At 45.3% G+C, this 17,124-nt stretch overlaps 1 protein-coding gene across 1 annotated transcript in view; it reads right to left on the bottom strand.

The window, feature by feature from the left end:
- Window positions 1-17,124, bottom strand: part of LOC141982002 (uncharacterized) — an 80,603-nt gene that overhangs the window by 36,136 nt on the left and 27,343 nt on the right. The window contains exons 6-11 of the mRNA XM_074943654.1: window positions 15,729-15,846; window positions 14,656-14,745; window positions 6,085-6,204; window positions 5,338-5,554; window positions 4,784-4,917; window positions 2,257-2,457 (exon numbers count right to left, since the gene is read on the bottom strand). Coding sequence (XP_074799755.1) covers window positions 2,257-2,457; window positions 4,784-4,917; window positions 5,338-5,554; window positions 6,085-6,204; window positions 14,656-14,745; window positions 15,729-15,846 — 880 coding nt within the window. The remainder of the gene's footprint in view (window positions 1-2,256; window positions 2,458-4,783; window positions 4,918-5,337; window positions 5,555-6,084; window positions 6,205-14,655; window positions 14,746-15,728; window positions 15,847-17,124) is intronic.

Here is a 17,124-nt window from a genome sequence, read left to right as displayed (position 1 = left end):
CCCATCAAAGAATTCTAGTAGATTGGGGAGGCATGATTTCCCTTTACAAAAATCATGCAGACTCTTCCCCAACAAATCAAGTTCATCTATGCGTCTGATAATTCTGTTCTTTAGTATAGTTTCAACCAGTTTGCCTGGTACTGAAGTTACGCTTACCGGCCTGTAATTGCCGGGATCACCTCTGGAGCCTTTTTAAAAAATTGACATCACATTAGCTACCCTCCAGTCATCTGGTACAGAAGCGGATTAAAATGATAGGTTACATATCACAGTTAGTAGTTCTGCAGTTTCACATTTGAGTTCCTTCAGAACTCTTGGGTGAATACCTGGTGACTTATTACTGTTTAGTTTATCAATTTATTCCAAAACCTCCTCTAGGACACCTCAATCTGGGACAGTTCCTCAGATTTGTTACCTAAAAAGAATGGCTCAGGTTTGGGAATCTCCCTCAAATCCTCAGCTGCAAAGACCGATGCAAAGAATTCATTTAATTTTTCCACAATGGCTTTATCAGCCTTGAGTTCCCCTTTAGCATCTCAATCATCCAATGGCCCCACTGGTAGTTAGCAGGCTTCCAGCTTCTGATGTAGTTAAAAAATTTTTTTGCTATTACTTTTTGAGTCTTTGGCTAGCTATATTTCAAATTCTTTTTGGCCTTCCTAATTCTATTTTTTCACTTCAGTTTATGCTCCTTTCTATTTTCCTCAATAGGATTTAGCTTACATGTTTTAAAGGATGCCTTTTTGCCACTTACTGCTTCCTTTACTTTGTGGTTTAGCTGCAGTTGCACTTTTTTGGTTCTCTTACTATGTTTTTTAATTTGGGGTATACATTTAAGTTGAGCCTCTATTATGGTGTCTTTAAAAAGTTTCCATGCAGCTTGCAAGGATTTCACTTTTTGCGCTGTACCTTTTAATTTCTGTTTAATTAGCTTCCTCATCTTTGTATAACTCCCCTTTCTGAAATTAAATGCTACAGTGTTGGGCTGATGCGGTGTTTCCCCCACCACAGGGATGTTAATTATATTATGGTCACTATTACCAAGCGGTTCAGCTATAATCACCTCCTGGACTTGATCCTGTGCTCCACTGAGGACTAAATCAAGAATGGCCTCTTCTCTTGTGGGTTCTAGGACTAGCTGCTCCAAGAAGCAGTCATTTAAAGTGTCAAGAGACTCTCTGCATCCCATCCTGAGGTGACATGTATCCAGTCAATATGTGAATAGTTGAAATCCCCCATTATTATTATGGAGTTTGTTATTTTTATAGCACCTCTAATCTCCCTGAGCATTTCATAGTCACTATCACCATCCTGGTCAGGTGGTCGGTAATATATCCCTACTGCTATGTTCTTATTATTCAAGCATGGAATTACTATCCAAAGAGATTCTATGGTACAGTTTGGTTCATTTAAGATTTTTTCTTCATTTGATTCTACGCTTTCTTTCACATATAGTGCCACTCCCCCACCTGCACGAACCTATTCTGTCCTTCTGATATATTTTGTACCCTGGTATTACTGTGTCCCATTGATTATCCTCGTTCCACCAAGTTATGCCTATTATATCAATACCCTCATTTAATACGAGGCACTCTAGTTCACCCATCTTATTATTTATAGACTTCTACCATTTGTATACAAGCACTTAAAAACTGTCACTGTTTAGCTCTCTGCCATTACATGATGTAATTGAATGGGACTCTTTCATTTGACTGTTTCTCATCAGATCCTACTCATATTTTATCTTCCATCCTCTCCTTTTTACAAGGATATAGAGAATACCCATTAACAGATCCTCCCCTAAGGGATGTCTCTGTCTGAACCACATGCTCCTCCGCACCTGTCAGTTCCCCCCCCCCCAGTTTAAAAACTGCTCTACGACCTTTTTAATTTTAAGTGCCAGCAATCTGGTTCCATTTTGGTTTAGGTGGAGCTCATCCATTCTGATGTATAGATTCTTTCCTTAAAACTACCACCACCAATACCCCACCCCAGTTACATAGCATTTTTAGAGTGATGCAAAAAAACACTAGATAGTCCTCAACACACCGCTCCAACATAGATCAGCATTAGCATTGTTTTATATTTGGCTTTGTACAGAACACAGTACATGGAGAGCAGAGGGGTACAATAATGTAAGTGCAGAAGGAAAGAGCAGTGAAAGACAGCACTAAGCTTGAGAGGCAGGCAGGATGGCAAGGGTGTTGACAGTGAGAGCATAGGAGAGGGTTTGGCAAACAGAAGCACGTATCTTACAGGTAAACCCCAACTTCTGACTTTGTCTTCACACAGCTCCTCTGCCCTTCTGGCTCCTTTCTTTAGGCTGGCGAGAATGAGGACAGAAAAATAGTACTTGATGTCATGGAGGCTGTCTTCCACGGCCTCCTGAAAGAGCGTGGGTAGTCTCGACAGGCACTCCTGCACGATTTCTTGAACCTGGGCCCGGTGAGAATTGTCCTGAAAGGCAAACAGAGAAGATCCTAACAGGGCAATGTAAAAAGCTCAGTGCAACAGGCACATGAGGCCATCTACATCCCTGCTGAGCTCCGCCAGTTGCTTCAGAAACATCCAGAGGCCTGCACACAATGCAAGCAATCAACGTGGGCCGCCTGCTACATTGCTTCAAGTCACTGGATGTTGGCTAAACAGCACCTAGAAGAATTAAAGAACACAACTGAGAGCTAACTTCGTACAGAACCCACAGCTCTGCTGGCCTACTAGATCCACATCCAGAGACAAGTTGGATGCTGTAATATCTTTTACTGGACCAACTTTTCTCCGTGAGTGAGACAAGCTTCTTAGCTATGCAGAGCTCTTCTTCAGGTATCTGTGTAAGCTCAAAAGCTGGTCTCTCTCACTAACAGAAGCTGGTCCAACAAAAGATATTACTGCACCCACCTTGTCTCAAATATCCTGGGACCGACGCAGCAACAACACTGCATACAGACCTATATCCAATAAGTCTACACATCTCTCCAGTGGAAGATCCTGTGACCATCAAAGCATGCACACACCACAGATATGTGGGCACCCTGCATTACATTCAAAGGCAGCATAACACAGGGCAGCAGCAGCAAGATGCCATGAGCCAAAGAGCTACAGCTACTTAGCCACCCACATCTTTAACAAAGAGGTACAGCCTACAGAAACTACAGGTCCCAGCCGGAACCCTAACCCTAACCCAAGCATTCAGGCCACACCTCATATGCTAGGACCTGGAGTCTTCTGGCCACAACTCCATATGAAAAACAATAAAGTGGGCACAGGCTGCACTTCAGAATGTTTGGAGCTGGATATGATGCAGAGAATGCCATTTGGCATCCCTTGGTTTAGTGACATGATTAAATACCTTTGCCTTCCTCACTCTGCTACAAAGTGAACCTATGGGACCCATCCAACAAGTATACTTCACAGGCCAGTACTGGACCAAGAACAATGGCATACAGTAGCACCTCAGCGTTACGAACACCAGAGTTACAAACTGACCAGTCAACACCTCATTTGGAATTGGAAGTACACAATCAGGCGGCAGCAGCAGAGACCCCACCCCGCAAAAAGCAAGTACAGTACTGTGTTAAATTACTAAAAAAAAAAATAAAAAAAACAGCATTTTTCTTCTGCATAGTCAAGTTTCAAAGCTGTGTTAAGTCAATGTTCAGCTGTAAACTGTTGAAAGAACCATAACATTTTGTTCAGAGTTAGGGACATTTCAGAGTTACAAACAACCTCCATTTCCGAAGTGTTCATAATTCTGAGGTTCTATTGTAGTTACAATTTTTTCTCATGTATGAGTTTGTCTTTGGTTCAAACTAATGACTGCCCATTGTCTGCCATCATTGCTGTCACAGAGGAGTTCCATTTGGGTTATGTACTAGAAGTCAGTCAACGTGAAATGCATTAAACAAGTAAAATACAAAGATTAATTTTAAAAGAGAGAAACTCAGGGCTTGTGCTGCAAACAGAGAGAAAAAGTGAGAAGACAGTCTCTTCGGTTCCCTAAATATGTATATTAAGCAGGAGTCTACTAGGCCATACTGTTCATTTTGCTGGCCGCCATTCCAGCATTTCTTCTTCATCTTGAGTAGGACCCAGGACAACAGCACTAACAGCCAGCAACATGTATCATGCAATAAACCTAGAGTCCATGCAAGTCACTGCAATATGTCCATTCCAGCGGTTCTCAAACTGTGGGTCAGGACACCAAACTGGATCACAACCCCATTTTAATGGAGTTACCTGGGATGGCGTTAGACTTGCTGGGGCACAGGGCTGAAGCCGGAGCTGAAGCCCTACCATCCGGGGCTGAAGTCAGAGCCCCAGGGCTTCAGCCCTGCATGGCAGGGCTCAGGTTACAGGCCCCCTGCCTGAGGCTGAAGCCCTTAGGTTTCGGCTTTGGTCCCCCCCGCCCAGGGCGATGGGGCTCGGGCTTTGGTTTTGGCCCCGGACAGTGAGGCTCGGGCTCCAGCTAGTCTAACGCCATCCCTGGCGACTCCATTAAAACCGGGTACTGACCCAGTTTGGGGTCCCGATCCACTGTTTGAGAACCACTGGAATAGACATATTGTCTGGGATTGTGGAACTCAGGCAGGCTCAGGCTTCGGTCCCCACTCCTGGGGTTGTGTAGTAATTTTTGTTGTCAGAAGGGGGCTGCGGTGCAATGAAGTTTGAGAACCACTGGTCTATTCCATATTATGCATTTGCAAATACTTATCAGTTTTGAGGGAACTTTTAATAGTTGCTCAACCCAAATAAAAGTAAATTAAAAACATTAGTGTATGCTTACCTCTGCTCTCTGATTGGTCAGATAATTGACCACTTGACTTATGACACGAGCCACATTTCTGATCACCTTCTCTGTTGCCACCATGCTATGCTGCAAAGCAGTTTGAATGGCAAACTTCTTCAGAGCCGGTATTTCTGGACAAAGAGACAAGAGAACATGACCATTCCCCTGCATGGACCCTCTTCCTCAGAAATTATTTAAGTTACATTAGCACTCAGAAGCCTCAGTCATAATCAGGACCCCATTGTGCCAGGCTCTGTACAAACACCTAGTTAACAGACAAAATATGAAAAGGAAGACTCGGGGAAGAGGACTAGGAAAACAGTGATCGGGAAACATTTTGTTGCAAGAACTTGACGTAGAGATATTTTTAAAGAAGAAGATATAAAACAAAAAAGTGATATCTGTAATGCCTATTGGCCATGTACCTGGGAGAACACTCAAACTGACCTCAAAGTTACAGGGGGCAGATCATTGTATTAGTGAGCAATCAAGACAACAGACCACTAACTCAGCAGCATGATACTTGAGCTCAAGTTAGCAGGTGTTAATACCTGTATCCTCCTCATTGTGGAAGACTTGCGGCTGCCCATCTCGGAGCAGTTTTCCATGCAATTTTAGATATTCTGTAGAGCTGACTGTGAAAACCAGAAGTTTCCCATGCTGGGATTCAACTTCACCAGGGTCACTTGTGTCTGAAGTAGTTAACTCTTCATCCTCAGTGTCCTCTTCTTCCTCATCTTCATCATATGCTGCTTTCCTTCTCATTTCCTGCAACAAAGAACAGCCTCCATTTCACCTCTACTCAAAGCAGACTCGTTGATCAGCTGCAGAGGCTTTAGCTAAAATCTAGTTTAGACGCTAGAATGAGTATTTCTTGTCTTTCTAAGAGACATGTGCTGGTTCTACCACAAGCTGCATTTGGTCCGGTTCTCTGGCCTGTGTTATTCAGAAAGGCATAATGGCAATCTATGGATGAACATACAACTCGTCTCCCGAAATCAGCCAAACAAGAACACAGAGGTGCCCTCTGCTAGATAACGTGCTTCTCATTAAAAAGGTGCCCTAACCATTCATTAGTAGTACACATAGAAACATCAGTGATTCAGATAAAAGGAGTGGTAGCACCAAAAACATATGGATTCCCTTCAACTTTTCTGTGAAAGTTGACGACATTTCAGATTTCAGTTATGGTTCACTGCATCCACTCACTACATAAGAGCAGCGAAATCCAGATGGTGGCCCGGAAGTGCTGTCTCCCCTTCTGCAGAGATAGAGGTGGTGCTCCCATGGATTCCTACCTGAAGGCCGTTGTTGAAATCCACCCAAATCCGCTGTTTGGAAAATCTGTTTCGGGACTGAACGCAGATCAGACTAATGTCACGAAGCTTCATATCTTTCTCTCTCTGCAATTTACTAATCTAAGTAAAGAAGAAAGGGGAGAAATGAGGTTATACCCAGAACAGGCGACATCATTTAAAAAAAAAAAAAACAAAATTCCAACTGCAACCAAAAGCTGAAGCTGCATGTGACCTGCACAGAGAGATTGTTATTTTATTGGGGTGTCACTGCTGTTCAGGGTGAGGAATGACAAGGTTGCCAAATTTCAGAGTAACAGCCGTGTTAGTCCGTATTCGCAAAAAGAAAAGGAGTACTTGTGGCACCTTAGAGACTAACCAATTTATTTGAGCACGAGCTTTCGTGAGCTACAGCTCACTTCATCGGATGAGTGAGCTGTAGCTCACGAAAGCTCACGCTCAAATAAAAAGGTTGCCAAAGGAAGTAACTTAAAGGAACAGGAAGTTACTTACTGGTAACTGGAGGTTCTTCAAGATGTGTGGTCCCTACCTGTATTCTACTGTGGATTACGCATGTGCACCAGGCGCCTGGAACTGGAGAATTTGAAAGTAGAGTCCACTGATCCATGCATGCCCCCTGGATCACCTTGTCTCTCCAATCAAGGGGATAAAGGACAATGTGGACCGACTGCCTTTCCAGTTCCTTCTCCATCATGAATTGGAGGAGATCCAAAGGAGAGCAGACAGTTGAATAGGGACCACACAATAGGGACTACACATCTCAAAGAGCCTCCAGTTACAGGTAAGTAAACTCCTGTTCTTAGAGTGATGGTCCCTATTGTATTCCAGTGTGGGTTATTAACAAGCAGTACTTAAGTAGGAGGCGGGTGTGAGGATGTTGATGATAGGGCTGAGCAAAGGACTGCTGTCCCAAAGGAGGCATCAGCAGAGGAGTCCTGCACTAGGACAGTGTGTCTCGTAAAGGTGTGAACAGAGTCCCACATGGCTGGATTACAGATATCAAGGAAGAGTACATCCTGACGAGATGCCATAGTCGCGGCTTGTGCTCTCGTGGAATGAGCTCTTCCCCCATGTGGGAGAGAGGCTCGATATTTGGTAACAGTAGAAAGCAGCCAGAGATCCATTTGGAGATCCTCTGAGTCGAGATCGCTTGTCCCATTAGTCTTTCTGTTAGAGCGATGAATAGTCTTGGGGACTTCCTGATTGGTCGTGTTCTGTGTAGAACAAAGGCTAAGGCCTGCCAGACATCTGTCCCTCTGAGGAAGTGTGCGGTTTAGGGAAGAGCACAGGTAAGTGGATTGAATGGTCCAAGTGAAATTCCAAGACAACCTTGGGAGTGAATTTGGGGTGTAAACATAACAAAACCTTATCTTTATGGAATGCAGTGTAAGGAGGATCCGCCATCATCACTCCAAGTTCGCCAACCTTTCTGGCTAAGGTGATATGGTCTCAAGTTGCAGTGGGGGAGGTTTAGGTTGGATATTAGAAAAACTATTTCACTAGGAGGGTGGTGAAGCACTGGAATGGGTTACCTTGGGAGGTGGTGGAATCTTCATCCTTAGAGGTTTTTAAGGCCTGGCTTGACAGCCCTGGCTGGGATGATTTAGTTGGGGCTGGTCCTGCTTTGAGCAGGGGGTTGGACTAGATGACCTCCTGAGGTCCCTTCCAACCCTAATCTTCTATGATTCTATGATAGCTACAAGGAATGTGACTTTCATGGAGAGAAGAGACATGGAGCAGGAAGCTAAAGGTTCAAAGCGTGATCGTGTAAGTGCTGAGAGAACAAGGTTCAAGTCCCACTCAAGGGTAGGCTTGTGAATAGTCAGAAAGGTTCCAAGTAGGCCTTTCCAAAATCTGGTGATCAATGGATGAGCAAAGACCAAGTAACCCTGAGAAGGAGGACAGTATGCACTAATCACTGCCAGGTGGACTCTCAAGGATCTGATGGATAGGCCTGATGTCTTTAGAGAAAAGGTATCGTCTAAAATGAGAGAGATATCTGATGTGCCCAAGAAGAAAAATATCTCCACTTAGCCAGGATGAATCATCCAGTGGAATCCTCCCTACCATTAGAAAGTACATCTCGTTTGGCTGCAGAACATGCATGTTTCAAGAACAACGTCCATCCAAAAATCAAGCCTTGAGATGAAGAAAATGCAGATTGGTGTGCTTGATCTTGCCATTCTGCTGAGTCAGGAGTCTGGGGAATGTTGGGAGGATGATTGGTATTCAGAATGACATGTGCAGAAGATTTGGAAACCAAAACTGTCTAGACCAGTAGGGAGTGATCAGGATAACCTGTGCCCTGTCCTGCCGAATTTTGGAGGCTAAGAACGGTTTTTTGGCATTTATACCCAAGGAAGACTCATAGAATCACAGGATTGAAAGGGACCTCGAAAGGTCATCTAGTCCAGTCCCTTGCACTCATGGCAGGACTAAGTATTATCTAGACCATCCCTGATAGGGGTTTGCCTAACCTGCACTTAAAAATCCCCAATGACGGAGATTCCACAATCTCCCTGGGCAATTTATTCCAGGGCTTAACCACCCTGACAGTTAGGAAGTTTTTCCTAATGTCCAACCTAACCCTCCCTTGCTGCAGTTTAAGCCCATTGCTTCTTGTCCTAGCCTCACAGGTTAAGGAAAACAATTTTTCTCCCTCCTCCTTGTAACAGCCTTTTATGTACTTGAAAACTATGTCATGTCCCCCTCAGTCTTCTCTTCTCCAGCCTAAAGAATCCAAATGTTTTCAATCTTTCCTCATAGGTCATGTTTTCTAGACCTTTCATCATTTTTGTTGCTCTTCTCTGGACTTTCTCCAGTTTGTCCACATCTTTCCTGATATATGGCGCCCAGAACTGGACACAATACTCTAAGTTGAGGCCTAATCAGCACAGAGTAGAGTGGAAGAATTACTTCTCATGTCTTGCTTACAACACTCCTGCTAATACATCCCAGGATGATGATTGCTTTTTTTGCTATTGTGTTAAACTGACTCATATTTAGCTTGTGATCCACTATGACCCCCAGATCCCTTTCTGCGGTACTCCTTCCTAGGCAGTCATTTCCCATTTTGTATGCATGCTACTGATCGTTCCTTCCTAATTGGAGTACTTTGCATTTGTCCTTATTGAATTTCATCCTATTTACTTCAGACCATTTCTCCAGTTTGTTCAGATAGGATTAAAATTCAAAACAATCTTCCAAAGCACTTGCAACCCCTCCTAGCTTGGTATCGTCCGCAAACTTTATAAGTGTACTCTCTTTGCCATTATCTAAATCATCAATGAAAAATTTTGAATAGAACTGGACCCAGAACTCATCCCTATGGGACCCTACCTGATATGCCCTTCCAGCTTGTCTGTGAACCACTGATAACTACTCTCTGGGGACAGTTTTCCAATCAGTTATGCACTCACCTTATAGTAGCTTCATCTACATTGTATTTCCCTAGTTTGTTTATGAGACGGTCATACAAGACAGTATCAAAAGCCTCACTAAAGTCAAGATACACTACATCTACCACTTTCCCCCTATCCACAAGGCTTTTTACCCGTGTCAAAGAAAGCTATTAGGTTGAAAAGGAAGTGTAGAATCATTAGAGTTGATGCATGGGCCTTCTGGCATGACTTACGAACAAGGAGCCAGTTGTCGAGGTAGGGAAAGACAAGGAGACCAAGGAGTCTGGCGTGAGCTCTCACTACCGTGAAGACTATGCCAAAAGGGAGCACTCTGTAATGAAAATGGTCAGGGCCCATCATGAATGTGAGGATGATCTGTGAACAAGATGAATATCTACATGAAAGTAGATGTCCTTCATATCAAGAGCTGTAAACCACATGTCCTTTTTTGGGGATGGTATTACAGAGGCCAGTGAGACCATACAAAACTTGAGTTTACGGACAAAGTGGTTGAGGTGGTGGAGGTTGAGAACTGGTCTCCATATGCCCTTCTTAGAAGAAGTATGGGCTGGATGAATGTACTATAAGGTGGGTAGAAAGTTGGCTAGATTGTCGGGCTCAACGGGTAGTGATCAATGGCTCCATGTCTAGTTGGCAGCCGGTGTCAAGTGGAGTGCCCCAGGGGTCGGTTTTGTTCAATATCTTCATAAATGATCTGGAGGATGGTGTGGATTGCACTCTCAGCAAATTTGCGGATGATACTAAACTGGGAGGAGTGGTAGATACGCTGGAGGGCAGAGATAGGATACAGAGAGACCTAGACAAATTGGAGGATTGGGCCAAAAGAAACCTGATGAGGTTCAATAAGGATAAGTGCAGAGTCCTGCACTTAGGACGGAAGAACCCAATGCACAGCTACAGACTAGGGACCGAATGGCTAGGCAGCAGTTCTGCGGAAAAGGACCTGGGGTGACAGTGGACGAGAAGCTGGATATGAGTCAGCAATGTGCCCTTGTTGCCAAGAAGGCCAATGGCATTTTGGGATGTATAAGTAGGGGCATAGCCAGCAGATCGAGGGACGTGATCGTTCCCCTCTATTCGACATTGGTGAGGCCTCATCTGGAGTACTGTGTCCAGTTTTGGGCCCCACACTACAAGAAGGATGTGGATAAATTGGAGAGAGTCCAGCGAAGGGCAACAAAAATGATTAGGGGTCTGGAACACATGACTTATGAGGAGAGGCTGAGGGAACTGGGATTGTTTAGTCTGCGGAAGAGAAGAATGAGGGGGGATTTGATAGCTGCTTTCAACTACCTGAGAGGTGGTGCCAGAAAGGATGGTTCTAGACTATTCTCAGTGGTAGAAGAGGACAGGACAAGGAGTAATGGTCTCAAGTTGCAGTGGGGGAGGTTTAGGTTGGATATTAGGAAAAACTTTTTCACCAGGAGGGTGCTGAAACACTGGAATGCGTTACCTAGGGAGGTGGTAGAATCTCCTTCCTTAGAAGTTTTTAAGGTCAGGCTTGACAAAGCCTTGGCTGGGATGATTTGATTGGGGATTGGTCCTGCTTTGAGCAGGGGGTTGGACTAGATGACCTCCTGAGGTCCCTTCCAACCCTGATATTCTATGATTCTATGATTCTTTTGGGATACAAAAAAATAAGTCAAGTAAAAGCCATTTCTTTGGTATCTATGGGGGACATGTTCTATCACTCCTCGCTCTAATAGGTAGCCCACCTCTTGCTTGAGAATAGTCTTGGGAGAGTAGTCCCTAAAGGAGGTAGGAGAAGGGGGTTGTGGAGGAGGTAGGAAAGCAGACTCAATCACAGAGCCAGCGCGGATGACATTCAGCACCCACTGGTCTGGTACTACATTCTAAGGGTTGAGAGCGCACCAGACAATCTACAAAAGGCATGTGAAGGTCGGACAATGTTTGGCCTAGTGGTTCACAGCTCTCAAGGTCCCTTCAAAAATTGTGCCTCGCTGCCGGCTGAGATTGGAAGGCCAACCCTGTTGCAGAAGGTGCAGGAAAGTGAGTTCTTTGAACATTCCGCCTTTTGCATGGTGCTCCATAGGGCATCTGATGTGGAAAACCTGTTGAGCCACATAGAATCACAGAATATCAGGGTTGGAAGGGACCTCAGGAGGTCATCTAGTCCAACCCCCTGCTCAAAGCAGGACCAATCCCTAATTTTTGCCCCAGATCCCTAAATGGCCCCCTCAAGGATTGAACTCACAACCTTGGGTTTAGCAGGCCAATGCTCAAACCACTGAGCTATCCCTCCCCGCACGTCTAGGTCTAGATGATTATCGATGGAGCTTTCTCTTGGGAGGTGTATATGTCCCCAGAGTGTGGAGGATAGCCCTAGAGTCCTTCAAACTACGGAGGAATTCATCCATCTTCTGACTGAGTAATTGTGGTTCATCGAAGGGGATTTCCTCCACAGTATTCTGGACCTCTCAAGGGAACTTTGACACATGGAGCCACGATTCTCTGCACATGACAATGGTAGTAGCCATGGCTCTAGAGGATATGTCAGTGGCATCGACTCTGTACTGGAGGGCAGCCTTGGCTATTAGTTTGACTTCGTCTATCGATGCCTGGAAACAAACGCTGTCCTGTTGTGGAAGACTGTCGGTGAACTCCGTAAACTTAGAGTAGTTCAAGAAGTCACATTCGATCATTATTGCCTGATAGTTGGCTATCCTGCACTGGAGATTAGATAACAGGAAGACCTTTCTCCCCAGTAAGTCTGGGCACTTACGCTCTTTGTCTGCAGGAGGAGACCCTGGGTGTGGCCGTAGAGCCCTGTCAGAAGTGGCTTATGCCAAGGACTTGGGAGGAGGGCGAGAAAACAAAATTTCAGCCCCTTTGGCCAGTGCACAACATTTCCCCACCCTGCTGGGGATGGAAGCACAGGCGGCGGGAGTGAACCGAACAGCCTTAATGGGCTCCATTATAGCTTCGTTTACGTGGAGCACTATTTTGCTGGATCCAGATGGGTGGAGGATGTCAAGGAGTTTGTACTGGGATTCCTGAAAAACCCTTCAAGAGGAATCTGTAGTTACCCAGCAACCCTACAACAAAGACCCTGGAACTGCCTGAATTCACTGGGGGGCGGGAGGGAGGGAGACGTGGGAGTTACCACTTCGTCCAGAGATGAAGATAGCAGTCTTGCTGGTTCCGGCAGAACTGTTGGGTCCAGTGCATATTGCTCTTCCTCCTCTAAAAGGATCCGGGGGGGATCAGAGTGTCTCAAATCAAGAGGAGGCAAGGAGTGACTCCCTAGCAGACCTGAGGGACACTGCAGAGCGGTACTGGTCCCAGGGCCCCCAGTATGGCCAGTAGGCAGGGTTAAAAGGGGGACATGGAAGCCCCAATGGCATGAAGTGCCAGCGGCTCCAAGCTAAATACAGAGGTTGTTCCCAAGCAGGTGTAAGTCTTTTGGGTGGTGGAAGATATGTAGGGTAAGGAAACGAAGGTTCCTCGGGTGGTTTGGAGTCTCCAGATGCGGAGAAAGCCGATTCCTGTTCCAGAGGTGGTGCCACTGAAGGGAAGGTGCATCTTGAGGAAGGAACAGGCAATAAACTTCTCTGAGCTGTTGATTTCCAGGTGGTGTTATAACATCTCTGGAAAGGAACAGACCCAGTGGAGGGGATGCCAGAACCGGGAGTGTGAAGATGTCCTGTGGAGAGGCCTGGGACTCAGTTTCCCCCAGTGTGAGAGTGGCTGTCTTTGTCTGGACCATCAGAGCTGGAGAGCGTGCTGTCGAAGATTGTGCCACAAGTAGAAGGTGAACGGTCATTGTCAGAGCCAACAGATCCTGAGGTCTGGGAGGTGCCGAGAACAATACAGACTAATCGCTTTACAGTATTTATGGAGCTTGATGTTTATGGACTTTCTTGTCAAGCTTCTGGGACTTAGGATGTACTACAGTAGAACCTCAGAGTTCCAAACACCGGAGTTACAAACTGACCGGTCAACCACACACCTCATTTGGAACCAGAAGTACACAATCAGGCAGCAGCAGAGACAACAACAAAAAAGAGCAAATACAGTACAGTACTATGTTAAATGTAAACTACCAAAAAATAGATCTGACAAGGTAAGGAATCTCTGTGCTTGTTTCATTTAAATTAAGATGGTTAAAAGTTGGATTTTTCTTCTGCATAGTAAAGTTTCAAAGCTGTATTAAGTCAATGTTCAGTTGCAAACTTTTGAAAGAACCACCCTAACGTTTTGTTCAGAGTTGTGAACAACCCCCATTCCCAAGGTGTTCGTAACTCTGAGGTTCTACTGGAAGTCCTCTTCAGCTGAGGTGCTGGGCTTCTTCAGAGCCAAATCCGGTGTTGTTGAAGTCCCAGGCATATGAGAATGCTTCCTGGGTTCCCGAGAATGTCCTGCCGGGGGCGTCTATGGGGGTCTATGGGGGTAACACCTCTGGAACCAGTGTCAGACTTCGCAGCAGGAAGCCCGGGCCTTGCTTCGTCAGGCTGGTGTACAGGGCGGGTTTCCCCCGTCTGGGCTGAATTGAACCCTCTCAGTCTTTTCCACGGAGGTGTTTTCAAAGGTGGAGTTCCTGCCCTTCCCAGGCACGGCTGGGGAATGAGTGGCAGATACTGCACCTCACTGCAACGTGAGCTTCCCAAAGCAATAGTGGTTGTCACTGACAAAGAAGGATTGCAGGCAGGAAACAGAGTTTGAAGCCCTGAGTCTTGGGCTGAGTCCAGTACCCACATGGGGCATTAGGGGGAAGGGAAGTGTTCCCCCAAAGATTAATCTGGCACTAAAAACTATGAAAACACTAACATTATTAACTGTACAAGGCGCTAAAAACTATTTACAAAGCTAAATAGTATCTTAAGGGATGAAGCCAAAGCTACGGACACAGAGAGGTTCCGACCTGGCTCATGCAGCAGTGAGAAGTCGGTCGATTTGCCCCGCCTTTTATCCACTTGGTCAGAAACACGAGCTGAGCCAGGGCACATGTGCAGACTAGCGGACAATATTTTCAAATTCTCCGGCTCCAGGCACATGGTACACAGCGCATAACCCACAGTGGAACATGTTATGGATCATCACTTGAAGAAGAATCCACATTTCCTTGTTTGAACAAAAAGTTGGTCAGATCATGGCTCCCAAGGGCACTCACTCTGAATTCCTTCTCTAGGATTTTCTTCCTAAGGTCATTTTCTTTCTGGAATGAGGCTGGATTTTCTGCACCAGGTCCTTGCCGTTGCTGCTATGAAAAAACAGAATACCGGAAGCATTAAAAACATTAGAAATTTAAAGCTCCACACTGCCCCAATCACCAGGCTGTGTCCCATAGGTAATGGGGGTGGGGGGGTGGAGAGTGTTTAAATCAGAAAAATTCCATGAACTAGAAACATTTGGCTAGACACAACTGAACACAACAAAGCTTTCAACTGCACAAATCACGAAGTTCCCAGAAGAGAACCTTGAGGGAGTCCTCAAGACTCATCACACCCAAGCACAGCAGTGACTGGCACTCCCCACCAATGTTATAGTGATAAAATTGAGATTAAGTAAAAGACAAGTAACTTCAACTTTATTGTGTGTAAGCCTCACTACCCATCTTGCCTGAGGACATGACACAAGAAGAGAAAGCAGGTATCTAAGGTTGGCTCCAAGCTCTTGAGGCAGAGATAGTTTGTTTATTTGCTCTATAAAAGGTCCCTATACAATCGTACTAATAAAGTACAATGCCTAACTTTCATTCATCTTTAGACTATGGAATAGCCTTCCAAGAGACAAGGAAGCTCTATTGCTTAGGCTGTTTCAAACCTACGGGACAAAACACTGGAGGAACATTTTGTAGAGTACAGTTCAGCACTGTCTCCTGGATGATGGACTAGATCTAAGAGCATTTTCCTCTCTAACCTGGCAATCTGAGAGCTGAGGATCCCACTACATCTTCTCTTATTGCGCTGCTCCCAAGGCTTGAGTTAGATTTTCTTCATATGAGATTTCTGGATTATCCATCCTCCTCTTCTCCCCACTGGGGCAACTAACCATGAAAAGCCTTTCTCCGGGTTTGAAATACAGCCCGTCTGAGTCTGAGTGGCAGGGGTGAAGTTAGCTGGAGGAGAATAGCTGTTTTAACCACTAACAAACATGACTTTCTATTGCCTGGAGGCTGTTTCCAGACCCAAACATACCTGCCACCCACTGTCTTGTACTAGGAGGGGGGAAAGAGTTACCAACCTCTTGCTGGAGCTGAGTATAAAGTGTGTCCTTCTCCATTTCCATTTGCACCCGCTGATTTTCCAGCTCTTCCAGTGACTTTTCCATGGGCTGGATTTCATCTCTTAAATCCAGGTCACTGCAAGATCCAGGATACTTAAAAGTTAGGCTATAAACAAAGTGACCCGCTACAAAAAAGACATTGCATGCACTGATATTCTACTTGAATTAAGTGGATATTTTTTCTGTAAAAGAATTACACTGATATTTTTCTTTAATTGCTTGATTACTAACAGCAATTCACTGTGAACAAATTTGACAATCCTGTGCCACTCATTTTGTTTGCAAAGCTTTTCAAAGATGGGTGAGTTCCATGGCTCTTTGGTTTGCACATCACATTATAATCTAGGGCCCTCATACAATAGGGCCTGATCCAGAGCCCACTGAAGTCATGGAGAAGACTCCTCTTAACTTCAATAGCTTTTGGATCAGGTTCACAGCCATCAAAGCTGGGGACATTACATGTAAAAACGTAAGTTTCCTTGCTGGAAATAAATAACCCAGGCAAGTATTTTCCAAGATTACATGTAGCATACCAAAACAAGCCAGTCCCACAGGCAGGAAGGTTAATGACAAGGCAAAAGGACACTACCCATTTTGTGTGTCCATGTGCGGAATGAATTTTGTTGTGTGCGCCAATATGGAGGTGATGTGTGCAGGGGACTGGAGTAGATGACCTCTTGAGATCCCTTCCAGTTCTATGATTCTATATTGGTGCACATAACAAAATTCATGGGGGGGGGGGGCGAGGGGTTCGGAGTGTGGGAGGGGGCTCCAGCTAGGGGTGAAGGCTCTGGGGTGGGGCCAGGCATGAGGGGTTCTGGGTGTGGGAGGGGCACCTCTCCCCACCACAGCAGCTCTGTGCTGGGGGAGAGGCATCTCTCCCCGCCGCAGCCCTGAGCCCCTGCGTGGGGCTTAACCGGCAGCGGCGTGGCCGTGCAGCTTAGAGGGAACTTAGTAATACTTATCAATTCTGCTTCCCAGACAGTACCCAAGTGTGTGCTCCCTGAATCCACTCTAGCCTTTTAAAGGTTAGAGTGTGAACAGTAAGACAACAATGATTTACATCAGCCACCATGAACAAAGACAAAAAGACTGCATCTTGGGAGAGGTGGGGGGGGGTTACAATCCAGATGTGTGACTTGCAGTGAAATCAGAGGAAGCTGAGAATGCTAACACCTCACAGAACTAAGCTCTTGAATTTTAAGACAAGAGAAAGAGAACCTGCTTGTTATGGGCCTCTAAAATGATCTACAGAAAGCACAAGCCAAGATACTAGAAAGCCCAGCACACAGACACTCTGAGGACAGATAAATATTTAGCACTTTTATAGCCATTTATATCTTGAGACCACTGT

The sequence above is a fragment of the Natator depressus genome, chromosome 2, assembly GCF_965152275.1.
Source record: "Natator depressus isolate rNatDep1 chromosome 2, rNatDep2.hap1, whole genome shotgun sequence".
Classification (NCBI taxonomy): domain Eukaryota; kingdom Metazoa; phylum Chordata; order Testudines; family Cheloniidae; genus Natator; species Natator depressus.
The sequence above is the reverse complement of the archived record's forward strand: the minus strand, read 5'-3'. Positions and strand labels throughout refer to the sequence as shown.